This window comes from Schistocerca nitens, chromosome 1 (assembly GCF_023898315.1).
Source record: "Schistocerca nitens isolate TAMUIC-IGC-003100 chromosome 1, iqSchNite1.1, whole genome shotgun sequence".
Taxonomy (NCBI): domain Eukaryota; kingdom Metazoa; phylum Arthropoda; class Insecta; order Orthoptera; family Acrididae; genus Schistocerca; species Schistocerca nitens.
Genome location: NC_064614.1, coordinates 514,909,746 through 514,927,346, shown reverse-complemented (window position 1 = coordinate 514,927,346; position 17,601 = coordinate 514,909,746). Strand labels below are relative to the sequence as shown.

At 43.3% G+C, this 17,601-nt stretch overlaps 1 protein-coding gene across 1 annotated transcript in view; it reads left to right on the top strand.

Moving 5' to 3' along the window:
* Positions 1-559: 559 nt before the first annotated feature.
* Positions 560-17,601, top strand: part of LOC126258163 (transient receptor potential cation channel subfamily A member 1) — a 441,338-nt gene continuing 424,296 nt past the window's right edge. The window contains exon 1 of the mRNA XM_049955623.1: positions 560-676. Coding sequence (XP_049811580.1) covers positions 560-676 — 117 coding nt within the window. The remainder of the gene's footprint in view (positions 677-17,601) is intronic.

Sequence of the window (17,601 nt, the reverse complement as noted above, 5' to 3'; positions counted from 1 at the left end):
GGATGACCTGTGTGGAATTTATACGTTCATTTTTGTAAAGTTCATATCTTATGGATGTCATGCATATGCACGTGTCGTACCAATGTGTGTCATGCAATCACTCAGAGGTCACATGTCAAAGTTTAGTTCCAACGAATCAACATAAGTGGCGTCCCTGACATTAGACAATAGTCGTTCCGAAGAAGTTGACTGGCGTGACCGAACCAGAACCAATCCATCTCCGTTTCGTGTATCTTTGACAGTTACTTAACAAGATGTGTTTCACTGCAAATCGTGCTGCGTCGTCAGAGAGATTGAGAGTCGGACTGGTTTCTGAGGAATATGAAGGGGTGTCTCGTGGGACCAGAGGAACGGCTGGGGGTGGAGCCACGTGTAGCGGCAGACGACGGCAGCGCCCCTCGCGGGGGACGCCGGAGGCTGTCGCGGGCGGCGCGTCGCGTCGCAGCATCGCGCGCAGTGCAGCCGGGGTCGCGCAGCCACAGAGACCGCAGGCGGAGGCGTGCGGGCGGAAAGCGACCACGCCAGAGCAGACCTCACCGGCACACTGGAGAAGCCTGCCATGGTGGGCAGGCCACGGCGCAGGCCGCAGCAGCCCACAGACATGAGCCGCAACTGGAGGAAGGTCTTCATCGGCTTCCAGTTCCCGCGGAAGCTCTCCGCCGAGGAGCTGGTCAAGGTACCCCAATGCTCCGCCCTTTGCCACAGCGTTACTGTCCCCCGTCCACTTGGAGGGGCCGTCAGTTACCTCCCACCCACGTTTATTACTGAACGGGTCTCCTGTTTCAGTGTTAGGTCGAAAGTATCACTACACCTTGACAATTGATACCGGTATGCAAATTCTACAAAGCGTTAAAAACTGCGTTGCGGAGAGTTCTTTCCACTTTGCTCTACATTAGTTTTCCCCACTAAGCAGTCAGGGATAGGGCACAGGTAAAACATTTCCTTATATATCGTCATTGGTTATCTCATTTCACTGTCAGTCCTCTTATTCGGACTTGATGATGTTCGTGATGTGAATACCTTGTCAAGTACTGGGGAGTTTTTACTGAAATGCCAACTTTCCTTTACGCTCTAGTCAAATATTGAGGACAATGACCATCCGCACTGGCCTTACTTCTATACCGTGTTCACTCTCAATCCAAACTGAAACCGATCCCATATTCTTGAGTATTATTTCTGTACAAGCAGTATAACGTTCTCTTTCTTAGAAAAATCGTGACTTACCGGAAACTCATTAATGAAATAGCGTCTCCATTAGCTTTAGTTACAATTTAACTTTCATGATCGTCCCATACCCTTACGTTTTTACTTGCAGATTTTTTATGAGAGTTTGGCGTAGCTAATTGTTAGTCGTACAAGCGAAAACATTTTTACGATCTAACGTTTTACATGTTTGTTTCACGATATTTGACATATTTACAATCTATAATCCAGAAAAAGGCTTTAACAAATGTAATACGTTTTCAGACTTTGTCTGTACTTCTGCACAATATTGACGCTGACGAAAGATAAAGTTTGTCGACTGTAAGTACTCATAGTAAATTTACTGAAGCAAGCTTCGTGAATAGTAGCGGTTTTCTGCAAGTCTCCTTTCTGAATTTGCAGTTCTGCATACAAAATGTTTTTCAGCCTTTCTTACTTACACTGTAGGGTAGAGACGAAATAAATGATTTTTGAGGATCCCCTGCGTGATTAATGTAAGATATTTATTTGATGATATCATTTTTCAGCACATTATTCTGTCAGGTGCATAGTGTGATGATCTTAGATCAGATAGGGGTATGGCTGAATGCTGGACACTTATGAGAACACCTTTGGCCATCACTCGATGTACTTGACGAAGACTTAATTATTGTGCAAGAATGCGTATGTATCCGCTGAGAAGTTTGTCTGAATTCACGTGCAAAGAGTAATGCCTTTGCCAAGTGAGTTCCACGTCACCAGTGATAACTTACACGTCTATTAAACCAAAGTCCAGGATTTCATCCTTCTTTACATTTTCTATAAGGAAGTCAGTAAGATGATCCTTTATCACTTCCGTACGAAAGCAGACGATATGGTTTCATAAAATATAAATATTGCTAGGAAAAATACTGAACCAAACCACTGTGCACCTAGTCAGCTACTGAACATTCATGTCCATCTAAAACTGTGCGCCAGCTCGGAACCCAAAGCTGTAAATCTCCCTCTCGTTGTAAATTCTCTTACAGTCGAACATCCATGGCACTGCTTTCCGTCTACCATCCCGAGCTTCGCAGGGTCTCTCTTGCTAACTTACTGGGATTAGTATCTTGGTACAGAGGAGACTGTGGAGAGGTTTGTTTGTCCACAGCCTCAAGGATGTTGACGGATTGTGTTAAATTTCCTGGCCACACAGATATCAAATATATGCCATGTGATGAAATTTATTGTGTCGCATAGATAAAAAAAATTCTGACATTGCAACCAATCAAACTGTCTCGAAGACTCGCAGAAATGCCGAATCGTTCGAGCCTCGGCCACAGACAATAACTGCACTGTCAGGCAAATGAAATTACTTCACAGTCGTAAATGCCAAATAGTCCAGTTACAGAAATGATAGAAATTATATTTACCAAGCACACTTAAATATTAAATACTATCAACCACAACTGCCCCAGAATCTATGCATAACATTCCGCCACAGCGAAAGTGATTATTTCGTTTACTTCTTGAACTGTTCAAAGTCTATCCATTCAGTTGCGAATCACGTATGCAGCCGCTGTGTTATTGAATGAGTGAGTCTGTTGTTTCAATGCTAATACTTTGCAAGTACACGGGTAATTATATAAGGAATTATTAGGGAGAAAATCCTTAATCTACAATTGAAAACACTTATCCTATCTGTCACACAATTTTGTTTCCATGGATAGATTTTCAAACAATTCTATTGCAGCATTTTCCACCCCTATCTGTGATAAAGTTACATTCATTGAAGGAAAATATAGATCATTTTCCCTTCTAGTGTAATGCTTGGGAATATCTCTGTTACTTCCAAACTCAGGTGGATTATTAATAACAAATTTCATTACTGAATAAATGTACTATAAGGCTGTGGTTACTATTCTCATCTACTTGAAGATATCTCCGCAGGATGTTGTGTAAGGCTGTTGTTACGTAACTAAATTTGAATGTCTGCAGACCGATTAATCACCAGCTGACAGTAGGTGATTTTGACTATGGGCTATTTAATTTAAAGTTGGTATGAAACAAGACAGTCTTAAAATGAAAAGAAGAAGTTATGGAAATGTAACGCCTTGAAAACTGACATGTAAAGTGTAGTACGTCCGAAAAGACTTTTATCCTTCACTGCCTGACTTATTGAGTACGAGCATCGTAAATAAGACGAAACTGGGTGGGAAGGTCATTAGAAAAATATTTCAGTATAGATTAGTCTCAATTCAGTTACTTTTTCGTCTATGGGAAGGTAATTCATTGATGATTAGTCACATAAAGGACTGCGCATGAGTTCAAAATATTAGCAGTAAATAAATTATTTTGTGGTTCGAGCGTCTATTCGAGCTTGGGCAACCACACAGAACGATGGCGGTATTTCTAAACTAGCGAGTCCGGGTAGACCGACCGCAGAGGTCGGTTTCTCAACCAGAGACAATACTAACAACTATTGTTTCAAATCAGACACAAGAATACTACTTCGCTGTTCAAAGATTTTTAGAGTCCATGGTTTAAGGACCTCTCGCAGTACACTTAGTATCTGCGAGACTAATACAGAATACAGAAAATAATTGCGTGTCCAGTCGCAGAGATAAATATTGACTCTGCATGTAAATGTTCTTACGCAGCGGAGTGTGATATGAAACTTCCTGGCAGATTAAAACTGTGATCCTGACTGAGACTCGACCTCTGGACCTAAGTGGCTAAGCCATGTCTCCGCAATATCCTTTCTTTCAGGAGTAATAGTCCCGTAAGTTTCGCAGGAGAATTTTTGTGAATTCTGGAAAGTAGGAGACAAGGTGCTGGCGGAAGTACGGCTGTGAGGCGGGGTCTCGATTCCTGCTTGTGTAGCTCCGTCAGTAGAGCACTTGGCCGTCGAAGGCAAAGGTCCCGAGTTCGACTGTCGGTCGAGCACACAGTTTTATTCTGGCTCTCCTTTCTTGTAACTCCATTTTGGCTTAAGTTTCACAGACTACTTCTGTAAAAGTAATCATGTCAACGCCTTATGGTATAACTAAACTGCTAGAGCTTTCTTTCAAGACTGGGAAATTTTAGCTAGTCGTTACAGAGTTATGGTTCAAATGGCTCTGAGCACTATGGGACTTAACATCTGAGGTCATCAGTCCCCTAGAACTTAGAACTACTGAAACCTAATTAACTTAAGGACATCACACACATCCATGCCCGAGGCAGGATTCGAACCTGCGGCCGTAGCTGTCGCGCGGTCCACCAAGGCCGGCGTTACAGAGTTACAAAGCAGTGATGTGTATTCGAAAATCCATGATAATTTCAGCAGCATAAAGTTTCACGGATATGCTCAGGAAAACGAGCTGCTCGAGAGCCTATGAACAGGAGCGTAGTCTCGACTAGAGGCAAACTGATCTATAATCAGTATACTTAAGGTTGCGGAGCTTTAGCGTAGTTTTCATTGGCAGAGAGAGCTTAAAATATCGTAACGCTTACGTCAAATAAATGGGAGAGACTGTAGTTTCACTGCTCAGTGTAAGGAACGCCGTGCAGCAGACTCGTTAGCGAGGGCGGCAGCCGCCTTCCAGCGACCCCTCCGCCGTCGCGCCTCGGACAACGCCGGCCTGCAGCCATCCGTCACGATGGCCCCTCTCGCGGTAATGCGCTTCGGCGCCGTATCTGACGCTCTCGTAGCAATTACGGGGAGAGCGGGCGTCACCTGGATGATAACGCTGTCACTCAGGCAGCCGCAGAATAATTAGCTGCCTCTGCCGTCAGCTCCGTTCTTTTCAGCTTTTGAAGAGCCACTATCACCACAGAGACATTCCCCTGCGATCGCTGACACGTCAGCCGTCCCTCTTATCTTTACGAGACCTTTCTTTTTTTTTACTCTCTACCGACGTCGCTCATTATTTATGCATCTAAGCAACAAATTCGGAAATTATTTCTTTTCCCTTCCTGACTTAGCAGTACATACATGCAGCTGAGGCGAATGAAATAGTTTGGAGATGTCTTCTATTCGGTTTTCGGACGTACACGATAAACTACACGGACTATCACTGAGATGACAAAAATCATGGTATGCCTCCTAATATCGTGTCGGACCTCGTTCTTCCCGGTATAGTTCAGCAACTCGACATGGCATGGACTCAACAAGTCGCTGAAAGTTCTCTGCAGAAATATTGAGCCATACTGCCTCTGTTTTTTTTTTTTTTTTTTTTTGGTCATCAGTCTACTGACTGGTTTCATGCGGCCCGCCACGAATTCCTTTCCTGTGCTAGCCTCTTCATCTCAGAGTAGCACTTGCAACCTACGTCCTCAATTATTTGCTTGACGTATTCCGATCTCTGTCTTCCTCTACAGTTTTTGCCCTCTACAGCTCCCTCTAGTACCATGGAAGTCGGGTCTTAGCAGATGTCCTATCATCCGGTCCCTTCTCCTTATCAATGTTTTCCACATATTCCTTTCCTCTCCGATTCTGCGTAGAACCTCCTCATTCCTTACCATATCAGTCCAACTAATTTTCAACATTCGTCTATAGCACCACATCTCAAATGCTTCGATTCTCTTCTGTTCCGGTTTTCCCACAGTCCATGTTTCACTACCATACAATGCTGTACTCCAGACGTACATCCTCAGAAATTGCTTCCTCAAATTAAGGCCGGTATTTGATATTAGTAGACTTCTCTTGGCCAGAAATGCCTTTTTTGCCATAGCGAGTCTGCTTTTGATGTCCTCCTTGCTCCGTCCGTCATTGGTTATTTTACTGCCTAGGTAGCAGAATTCCTTAACTTCATTGACTTCGTGACCATCAATCCTGATGTTAAGTTTCTCGCTGTTCTCATTTGTACTACTTCTCATTACCTTCGTCTTTCTCCGATTTACTCTCAAACCATACTGTGTACTCATTAGACTCTTCATTCCATTCAGTAGATCATTTAATTCTTCTTCACTTTCACTCGGGATAGCAATGTCATCAGCGAATCGTATCATTGATATCCTTTCACCTTGTATTTTAATTCCACTCCTGAACCTTTCTTTTATTTCCATCGTTGCTTCCTCGATGTACAGATTGAAGAGTAGGGGCGAAAGGCTACAGCCTTGTCGTACACCCTTCTTAATACGAGCACTTCGTTCTTGATCGTCCACTCTAATTATTCCCTCTTGGTTGTTGTACATATTGTATATGACCCGTCTCTCCCTATAGCTTACCCCAACTTTTTTCAGAATCTCGAACAGCTTTCACCATTTTGTATTGTCGAACGCTTTTTTCAGGTCGACAAACCCTATGAAAGTGTCTTGATTTTTCTTTAGCTTTGCTTCCATTATTAGCCGTAACGTCAGAATTGCCTCTCTCGTCCCTTTACTTTTTCTAAAACCAAACTGATCGTCACCTAGCGCATTCTCAATTTTCTTTTCCATTCTTCTGTATATTATTCTTGTAAGCAGCTTCGATGCATGTGCTGTTAAGCTGATTGTGCGATAATTCTCGCACTTGTCAGCTCTTGCCGTCTTCGGAATTGTGTGGATGATGCTTTTCCGAAAGTCAGATGGTATGTCGCCGGACTCACATATTCTATACACCAACGTGAATAGTCGTTTTGTTGCCACTTGCCCCAATGATTTTAGAAATTCTGCTGGAATGTTATCTATCCCTTCTGCCTTATTTGACCGTAAGTCCTCCAAAGCTCTTTTAAATTCCGATTCTAATACTGGATCCCCTATCTCTTCTAAATCGACTCCTGTTTCTTCTTCTATCACATGAGACAAATCTTCACCCTCATAGAGGCTTTCAATGTGTTCTTTCCACCTATCTGCTCTCTCCTCTGCATTTAACAGTGGAATTCCCGTTGCACTCTTAATGTTACCACCGTTGCTTTTAATGTCACCAAAGGTTGTTTTGACTTTCCTGTATGCTGAGTCTGTCCTTCCGACAATCATATCTTTTTCGATGTCTTCACATTTTTCCTGCAGCCATTTCGTCTTAGCTTCCCTGCACTTCCTATTTATTTCATTCCTCAGCGACTTGTATTTCTGTATTCCTGATTTCCCCGCAACATGTGTGTACTTCCTCCTTTCATCAATCAACTGAAGTATTTCTTCTGTTACCCATGGTTTCTTCGCAGCTACCTTCTTTGTACTTATGTTTTCCTTCCAAACTTCTGTGATGGCCCTTTTTAGAGATGTCCATTCCTCTTCAACTGTGCTGCCTACTGCGCTATTCCTTATTGCTGTATCTATAGCGTTAGAGAACTTCAAACGTATCTCGTCATTCCTTAGTACTTCCGTATCCCATTTCTTTGCGTATTGATTCTTCCTGACTAATGTCTTGAACTTCAGCCTACTCTTCATCACTACTATATTGTGATCTGAGTCTATATCTGCTCCTGGGTACACTTTACAATGCAGTATCTGATTTCGGAATCTCTGTCTGACCATGATGTAATCTAATTGAAATCTTCCCGTATCTCCCGGCCTTTTCCAAGTATACCTCCTCCTCTTGTGATTCTTGAACAGGGTATTCGCTATTACTAGCTGAAACTTGTTACAGAACTCAATTAGTCTTTTTCATTCCTTGTCCCAAGCCCATATTCTCCTGTAACCTTTTCTGCTACTCCTTCCCCCACAACTGCATTCCAGTCGCCCATGACTATTAGATTTTCGTCCCCCTTCACATACTGCATTACCCTTTCAATATCCTCATACACTTTCTCTATCTGTTCATCTTCAGCTTGCGACGTCGGCATGTACACCTGAACTGTCGTTGTCGGTGTTGGTCTGCTGTCGATTCTGATTAGAACAACCCGGTCACTGAACTGTTCACAGTAACACACCCTCTGCCCTACCTTCCTATTGATAACGAATCCTACACCTGTTATACCATTTTCTGCTGCTGTTGATATTACCCGATAATCTGACCAGAAATCCTTGTCTTCGTTCCACTTCACTTCACTGACCCCTACTATATCTAGATTGAGGCTTTGCATTTCCATTTTCAGATTTTCTAGTTTCCCTACCACGATCAAGCTTCTGACATTCCACGCCCCGACTCGTAGAACGCTATCCTTTCGTTGATTATTCAATCTTTTTCTCATGGTAACTTCCCCCTTGGCAGTCCCCTCCCGGAGATCCGAATGGGGGACTATTCCGGAATCTTTTGCCAATGGAGAGATCATCATGACACTTCTTTAATTACAGGCCACATGTCCTGTGGATACACGTTACGTGTCTTTAATGCAGTGGTTTACATTGCCTTCTGCATTCTCATGTCGTTGATCATTGCTGATTCTTCCGCCTTTAGGGGCAATTTCCCACCCCTAGGGCAAGAGAGTGCCCTGAACCTCTATCCGCTCCTCCGCCCTCTTTGACAAGGCCGTTGGCAGAATGAGGCTGACTTCTTATGCCGGAAGTCTTCGGCCGCCAATGCTGATTATTTATCAAAATTTAGGGAGTGGCGGGGATCGAACCCGGGACCGAAGACGTTTTTGATTATGAATCAAAGACGCTACCCCTAGACCACGGGTACCCACACTGCCTCTGTAGCCGTCCACAATTGCGAAAATGTTACCCATGCATAATTTTTTGCACGAATTGACCTTTCGATTACGTCCCGTAAACTTTTTATGGAATTCATCTCGAGCGATCTGGGAGGCCAAATCATTTGCTGGAACAGTCCAGAACGTTCTTCAAACCAGCCGCGAACAATTGTGGCCCGGTGAGATGGCGCATTGCCATCCATGAAAATTCCATCTTCGTTTGCGAACATAAATTCCATGGATGGCTACAGATGGTCTTCATTTACTCGAATATAACCACCTCCAGTCAATGATGGGTTCATTTGGGCCAAAGGCCCAGTCCATTCCACACCATTGTGGGACCACCGCCAGCTTGCACAGTGCCTTGTTGGCAAATTGAGTCCATGGCTTCGTGCTGTCTGTGCCACACTCTAATCCTACCATCAGCTCTCACCAACTGAAATCTTGACTCATCTGACCAGCCCAAGGTTTGTCAGTCGCCTAGGGTCTAACCGATATGGTCACGAGCCCAGGAGAATCGCTGTAGGCGATGTCGTGTTGTCAGCAAAGGCACTCGCGTCGGTTGTCTGCCGCCATAACCTATTAACGCCAAATTTCGCCGCACTGCCCTAACGGATACGTCCATCGTACGCCCGACATTGATCTTTGTGGTTATTTCATGCAGTGTTGCTTGTCTGTTAGCACTGACAACTCTACGCAAATGCCACTGCTCTCGGTCGTTAAGTGAAGGCCGTAGGCCAGTCAGCTGTCCGTGGTGAGAGGTAATGCCTGAAATTTTGTACTCTCGGCACACTCTTGACACTGTAGATCTCGAAATATTGATCTCTAGCAATGTCCGGAATGGTATGTCCCATGCGTCTAACTTCACCTACTATTCCGCATTCAGAGTCTGTGGACCTTTTCACATGAATCATCAGAGCACAAATGACAGCACCTCCAATGACCGCCCTCCTTACTCAACTATCACGATCGGAAAAGTAAGAAAGAAACCTGCACCTTGGCTAACTAATGAACTGAGACAGCTCACTAATCTCAGAGACGCTGCATTCTGGGGATACAAACTGCGCCCCCTGACTGAAAATCATATTGCTTACAAGCAGAGGCGGAGCAGTCAGCCAAGCTGTGAGACGTGCTAAACTCTGGCATGCTCCTACATTAATTTCCAACAGATCTTGACCAACTGTCCTATAGGAAAACCTGCTGGTTTTGGTACAGGCAAAGTAAAAGCTGCATCTGATCCAGCTTTCCGAGCCGAATAACTGAACTGGAATTTCACATTACTTACAACCACAATTGAACCACAAACGACACAGTGACTTATTGATTACTTAATGGGGTTAACGACGGTAGCCACGAAAGCCAACACTCGTATCAGATCAGCATCTACTGGATACGACAGCATCATGCTCAAAATGATGAAGCTTATTATTATCAAACTACTGCCGACTATATCTTCAACCACTCCTTAACCACAAGTGTTTTCACTGAGGCCAGTAAAATGGGGGCTAGTTAAGCCGCTACCAAAAAAGGTAGCGCCCTCTGATTACCGACCTGTTTGTAGTCTTTCTGCACTGTGTAAAGCCTTAGGATGTATAATACACAACCAACTAACAAACTACCTAACCGCAAACAACCTACAATACGAATAGGCTCCTAATCAGGTTTCTGTAAACATCTCGGCACAACTTCTGCCTTAATGAAGGTAAATGATGGCCTGAAGCTTGCCATGGATGACATGAGGCGGAAATCATGTGCTTCTTAGATTTCAGCGAATCCTTTGACAATGCCGACTTACATATTTTACTTGAGAAACTCAGCAGTCTATATTTCTTGCCAAGTGCAGAGCAATGGTTTCGCTCATACCTGACGTCTCGCCAGCATTGCGTCATGTCCGGCGTCATAAAGTCACAATGAAGACAGGTAGTATCAGGTGCCCCCAGGATTCGGTATTAGGTTCTATACGCTTCTCTTTGTATGTCAATGACGTGCCATCAGTTTTGTCCTGCTGCTAATACCACATGTACGCTGATGACGTCCGGTTGTATCTAAGGGCAAACCAATAAATCTGAAGATAGCTATCGCGAATTTCAATACCGATCTTTGTGCACTATCAAAATGGATGCAGGATATAGGATTAAAGCCAAAACTCAAACCCCAAGCTGTACTACTTGGTCACTCTAGGCTCATTAGCCTGAATCTCTACCACATTTAACCCTAAATATCAACCTCTCCTTCAGTAAAGAGTCTAGGTTTAATAATTGATGAAAATCTAAATTGTACTGAGCACGTTACTGCAATGTGAAAGAAGGAATTAGCATATCTGCTTGCCCTAAAAAAGTACAAAAAGCTCTTCCCTCCTGACCCGAAAAATAAACTTTTACAAACACTTATACCTCCAGTTATTGATTACAGCGATGTTATCCTGCAAGGAAACCTCACGGCGCCTGGAACTGTTTATAAATGCCTGTGTTCCTCGTATCTGTGATCCTGGATCCCTTGATCACATTTCACCACCATACACACAGCTATCCTGGCTGCCTGCAGACAGGAGCACAAATTTCCAAACCCTCTGTCTCCTCTATTGTCTTATCAATGAACGCTGTTTCCAAACCGCTCCTAACGCTATTGTCTGACCAACATGGCAGGAACACCCGTTCCCATCAGAGAAAAGTCCTTTCTGTCCCACTCCATCGCTCAGCCACTTTCTCGAAATTCTTCTCAGTAACAAAAACCTACCTCTGGAATAACTTCCCGCATAATAATATAGAGCTGAATAACATCCCGAGCTTCAGAAGATCGTTTAGTGATATAGGTATAACTACTAAAGCAACAATAATTATTGCCATTCGCCCTTGAACATACTTCTTTCCTATAAGATCTTCCACATTTCTCAGTGTTTTTTTCTCTGATGCAATCTCCTTAAATACCCTTTCCCCAGAACTCGTTACACCAGAAACCATCTGTCTTGTACACCTATAAATTCTTTTTATATCTGCCACTATCATTACTCTCATGATTATTCTCGTTATTACTGTCACTGTTAGTGACAGCAGGAGCGGTAGTAGAAGTACCGTTAGTATTAACTTTATTAGTTCAGTAACTACCACGAAAACGGTATTGTATGTGTGAAACGCCGGTTTGATGTAAGAAGGGACATGATCGCCCTAATCAGCTCAGTTTACATAATTACATTCTCTGAACGGCATCAGCTCACATATGCATTCAGAGAACTCAAGAGAAAGATAGGGTGGCACTTCTACATTTTTCTTTTTTTTTGTGAGAACGATACGATAAATAAAACTATCATATATCTGATCATTTACTCACAAGTATCAAATATTGTGAAGTGCCAGGGGCACCCATAAATTTTGAATTCTCCCCTCGCAATCGTCAAGCTGCGATCATGAAAGTTGTTGATAGTGTTAGTACTCTTCTACATATTCACCTTTCAAAATGGATGTTCCACTGGTTCAAAATGTTCAAATGTGTGTGAATTCCTATGGGACCAAACTGCTGAGGTCCCTATTCTTGTGACACTGCATGAGTGCTAGCACCACTCGGGGTACGTGCTGTAGGGTCAGTTACAGCAACTGCAATCTCGCCAGTAACTTCCACCGGGATAGAACTTCTTCCTCCTCCAGCTGCCACACCAAGCTCACACGTGTTTTCGAATTTCAATACCATCTTCTTTAACCATTTACTGACATCCGGCCCCTACTCAGACCTTTCAGTCGGCGACACTCTCTCAATGCAGTACTGTAATTGCTGCCGTCCACATAAATCAAATTCACTAACAGCGCACGGTCTCTCTTTTCGATAGCCAAACTGCTCACTCACGTTACTAGCTTGTTAAATGACAGAGTGGGTGTCACACAGTGTACAGAATAAGATTTGCACCTGGTGACCACAATTGGAACTAATATTTTTCAGCGTAAATCGGTTCAGTATTAATGAATTAGCTGCCATACGGCAATTACGGCTCACATTGGTCGTCCATGACGTAGCTGCACTTTAATTATAACCGCTGCAGATACGGCGTCGCTGCTTTTGACTCTTTCCTAGCTTGGTCGTTCTTTTTGTGCCACGACAGGTAACCCAACCTTACCTTCAGGAGGTCTGGCCTCCCCTCCGGCCAAAAGCCTCAGCAACCATCTTCGCTGTCTCCACATCCCTAAAGCTTGGTATAGGAACTGTATCCTTTCGGAGTAGGTACTCTACTGTGCTGTCACCGCATCCGTAAAACACGGATAGTAGCTTTCCGAGCCACTTTCTACTGCGGTTCTGAGACGGCATCACTTCATTACAGATTTTACGACAATAGTACGGAAGTTGCTGTCATCTTTATTCATTACCTCGGAACCAGTCTTAAACATAAATTAAGATCAGTAATAGCTAACTCGCTTCGCGATAATATGTTATCACCTACTTCGCCCGCCTTTTTTACGCGAGTACACAGCATACGCCATGAACTGCCGTGTTCCAAAATTGTGTGTTGATATTGTTCCATAGTGTATCAAGGTTACCTCGCAGTTACTCTATCCTTGACGATAAATATACATTGATTCCTTTACATGCTTGTCTGTTACTTGTTTGTAACTCCCCTCGCCCCTGCCATTTTCAGTATCGAATACGAAAAGGACTTCATTGCCTCCCTTCTTTCTCCTGCTAACAGGGAAACTGCAACACTCAAGACAGCTGATTCACTTACTTCAGTTGCGTCTCTTAAAAATACTCATGCGAATTTTTTGCAAGGCTTTGGGGCAAACCATCTTCCGTCGACAACGAAACTGCTATAATTATTTCAAGATTTCCTCCAACTAAAACGTGTTGGTAGTTCCAGTCTCAAGGCAAGTGGAATGAAGTTGACGATGGAGTCCTGCAAATACGGAGTAGAAATCGCCATAATACATTAAAACGTTTTTAAAACTTGAACATCAATTCATAGGATCAATGAATTAGCAATTTTATTTCTTATTTGAAATAACAAAGTGTCGGAGTTTCTAGCCATATTTCTCTGTTATGACTGTACAACACAGTGTGAATGTAATGGATTGAAACTACATTTCTTGATAACCAATGGAGTAAAACATAACAAATGCACCTTGCTACTTGTATCGACTATTTGTTAAAGCGGAAACTAACATAACAGCTCATCGCAACTTCTTCAGACTTAGAGAACTAAATGTATAGAGAAATGTGCCAAACACAGATATTGTACCAGTTTCTTAATCAGTTCATTTCCCAGCTGCCGGCCGGAGTGGCCATGCGGTTCTAGGCGCTACAGTCTGGAGCCGAGCGACCGCTACGGTCGCAGGTTCGAATCCTGCCTCGGGCATGGATGTGTGTGATGCCCTTAGGATAGTTAGGTTTAATTAGTTCTAAGTTGAAGGCGACTGATGACCTCAGAAGTTAAGTTGCATAGTGCTCAGAGCCATTTGAACCATTTCCCAGCTGCTATTTTTGAGTGCGTTTGTTATACTAGATAAACGCAAGTAATTTATGACTACTACAATATCAATAAAGGATATGAAGTTTCACAACCTCAACGTTCCATAATAAAAAAAAAGACAAAATAAAAACAATTTTTTTTTCATAAATGGCAATCAAGGATGAGTTCAGTTACATGCATGGACGTATCACCGTGCATAGTACCCAGCAAAGACATGTTGGACGTTCGCGTTGTTCGGTTCGGTGAGCTGGGTAGAGATTTGAAATGAAATGCACGTTGTGTACTTAGGTTTGGAAAAATCCCCGCACGTCAGGACATTGTTGTTCGGTTATAATGTAACAGCAGACGAATCAAGAGAAAATTACATCAAAGTTTTTTCAGTAAGATGTGTATGTTATCCAGTGAAGAAATAACATCAGCTACAATCAGATCACAACAGATCGTTTCAAATTGCTTAAGGATTTGTCGAATTTGTCCCTGACCATTGAACAAAAGATATTACTGGCAAATGGTTACAAATGTGTTTTAACAGTACATCTCGTATTAGTACGTCTTGAATTAGACCAGTTGAGAGTGGATCTAGAATTAACTCTATAAAAAGACAAACTTACTTAACAAAAGTGTACGGAGGAAGTGAATGGTTACTTCTACAGCAGATACAACCGAAACATGAGTGCACCAGGAGAGCACTCTCTCTCAGAACGTTAGAAGAAAGTGAACAGTCGTGAGATGATGGTGACAAAGGCAGACAAGGAGAGCCTAGGGGTGCTTTTAAATAACAGTTTATGTGAAGAAGATGAAGGACTTTTTTAAAACCACGAAAAAACAAGAAACTGGATACGAAAGATATTTAGTGAACAAGGACGGTGGCTCATTAATAAATGCAGGAGTATTTTCTCTACGACTGAAATAAGTCATAATAAAGATGAATTCTTGTACACCACTATCTTGTGGATAAATTTAGCTTCGTAAAGACAACCATCCAGCTCGGCCAGTGTCTGTAAAATTTCAGGCTGCATTGAGCAAGGTGCAAAACTGCTACGAGAAAAAAAGAAACATTTGTTTTGAGGTTTCCCTTACGTAAGGAATATTCCGTAAGCTTTCTGGATGCCAGCCAAAATATCTTGATAAGAAATAGACGTCATATGGTTGCAATCCCAAAACTTCATGAAAAAACCTAAAGTTCAAAGCAAAACATGATATTAAGAATAGTAAATGCATTAGATCAGGTGAACCCCACTAAAGGTAGGTTAGTTTCATTCTATGTGCAGAGCCTTTTCCACGGTAATCCATTTATACGAGGGTTCTCCAGAAAGTAAGTACCGATCGGTCGCGAAACGCAAACCACAGGGAAAATCCGGTAAAGCTTCGCACATATGTATTGGGCAGAGTCTCTAGTATTTATACGAGGGTTCTCCAGAAAGTAAGTTCCGATCGGTCGCGAAACGGAAACCACAGGGAAAATCCGGTAAAGCTTCGCACATATGTATTGGGCAGAGTCTCTAGTATGCCCGTCGATCGGGACACGTTGCTCTTTTCAGTTTTGAGTGAACAGTGAGCACGTAAAGGTGCGTAGGGAATAGTGTCCCCCGCCAAGTATTAGGGCCTGGTTAGAGATTTCGACTGTATCATGCAGCCCACATAACACAACTGTCGAGCAGTTCGTGCTTCATGGCAATTCTCGGTCGCACACTGCAGGGGCAATGAAGACGCTCCTGCAGCGTTTGCGATGAGAAGTGTTTGATCACCCACAATACAGTCCGTAATTGGCTCCCCCTGAGTCTCATCTCTGCTCACAAGAACCGCTGGCTACGAAGCAAAATTGTTCCACAGACAACGAGCTGCAGACCAGTGCAGATAACTGGCCGAAAGCACAGGCGACTGCTTTCTATGACGAGGATATTGGGAAGTTGATACAACACTACGACAAAACTCGAAGTTGGAGCGATGGCTATGTAGAGAAGTAGATGGAAGGTGTACCTAACTGTTGCAAATAAAACATTTCTGGTTTTCAGTGAGGTTTCCATTTTGCGACCGATCGGAACTTAACTTTCTGGACAATCCTCGTACTTTATATTGACACCCTATCTCTGTATTCGCAGAAGCAGCACATGAACCCAGCAGAACAGGCAAACATTACGGATATTGTAGAGCTGCGTTTAAGCAAAAAATACTTTTGCTTCCAAAACAAATTATACGAACGAACAAATGTTTTATAATGCATTTCACATTATCTTCACTTAACAGAACGTTTCATGGGTAATTTTGAAAATAATTTTCTTCAATGTAAACCTCAAGCCAAATTCAATAATGATCTAGAAACACTGCCCACCGCGGGTTTGAATGTCCCTTGTGGTGTTGTGATCACGTGACGCGTTAAGAGAATTCTACAAGAGGAACAGAGACGAACGGAGAATTCTAGCAGGAATTCTAGCAACGATATGGGGCACGAGAGGGGAAGTCCACTGACATAACCGACTTTGAGAAAGGAAGAATTTAGCGAGCGCAGCCATTTGCCTGCACGAGAACAGCGACCCTTAGAAACTAAAATTGTAGAGCAGACAGAAGTTGCATGGAACTTTCTATTTTTACATGTTTCTCTCGACCAACGCGAGGATTTTCAGACGCTAGGTAGCCGAGGACGACACGCTACAAAAATCGGGCTGTGTACAGCGCAGCCGCCATACATATGTATGACGGTGGCGCTATACACAGCCAGATTTTTGTAGCGTGTCGTCCTCAGCTACCTAGCTTCTGAAAATGTTCGCGTTGGTCGAGAGAAACAGGTAAAAATAAAAAGTTACATGCGACTTCTGGTGCTCCATAATTTTAAGGGAAAGGGTATTATGACAAGACGTCTGGAAATGAGCATCTCGGTATACTATTGTGCTGGCTCCACATCCATACGACACGGAGAGTCACACTCCGGGTTTCATTCTACTGCGGATCTGAGACGGTATCACTTCATTACAGATCATACGATAATTGTGCGGAAGCTGGTCGAGAGACACATGTAAAAATAAAGAAAAATTTACGTGAGACTTCTGGCTGCAGTACAATTTTATGGGAAAGGCTGTCATGACCAGATGCCTCGAAACGAGCATCTCAGTAACAGCAAAGCTGGTGGGCTGTTCGCGTGCTACTGTCGTTTGAAGGGTGCGGCAACCACCAGTAAGCGACAAGGTGTTGGGTGTTCACCCCTCCCATCACAGAACGTGGAAATCGGAAACCTGTCCGCTCTGTAAAGCAAGATAGGCGGCGACCTGTGACAGATCTGACGACAGCGTACAATGCTTGCTGGTGCTGGCGTGTGTGTTTCAGAGCACAGCGTTCAGCGGGCATTGTTGAACGTGGGGTTTCGCAATAGACGACCCTTACTTGTTTCCATGTTAACGCAACGACATCGTTACAATCGCTGTGGCGCCGAAATCATCGAGGTTGGGCCGTGGATCAATG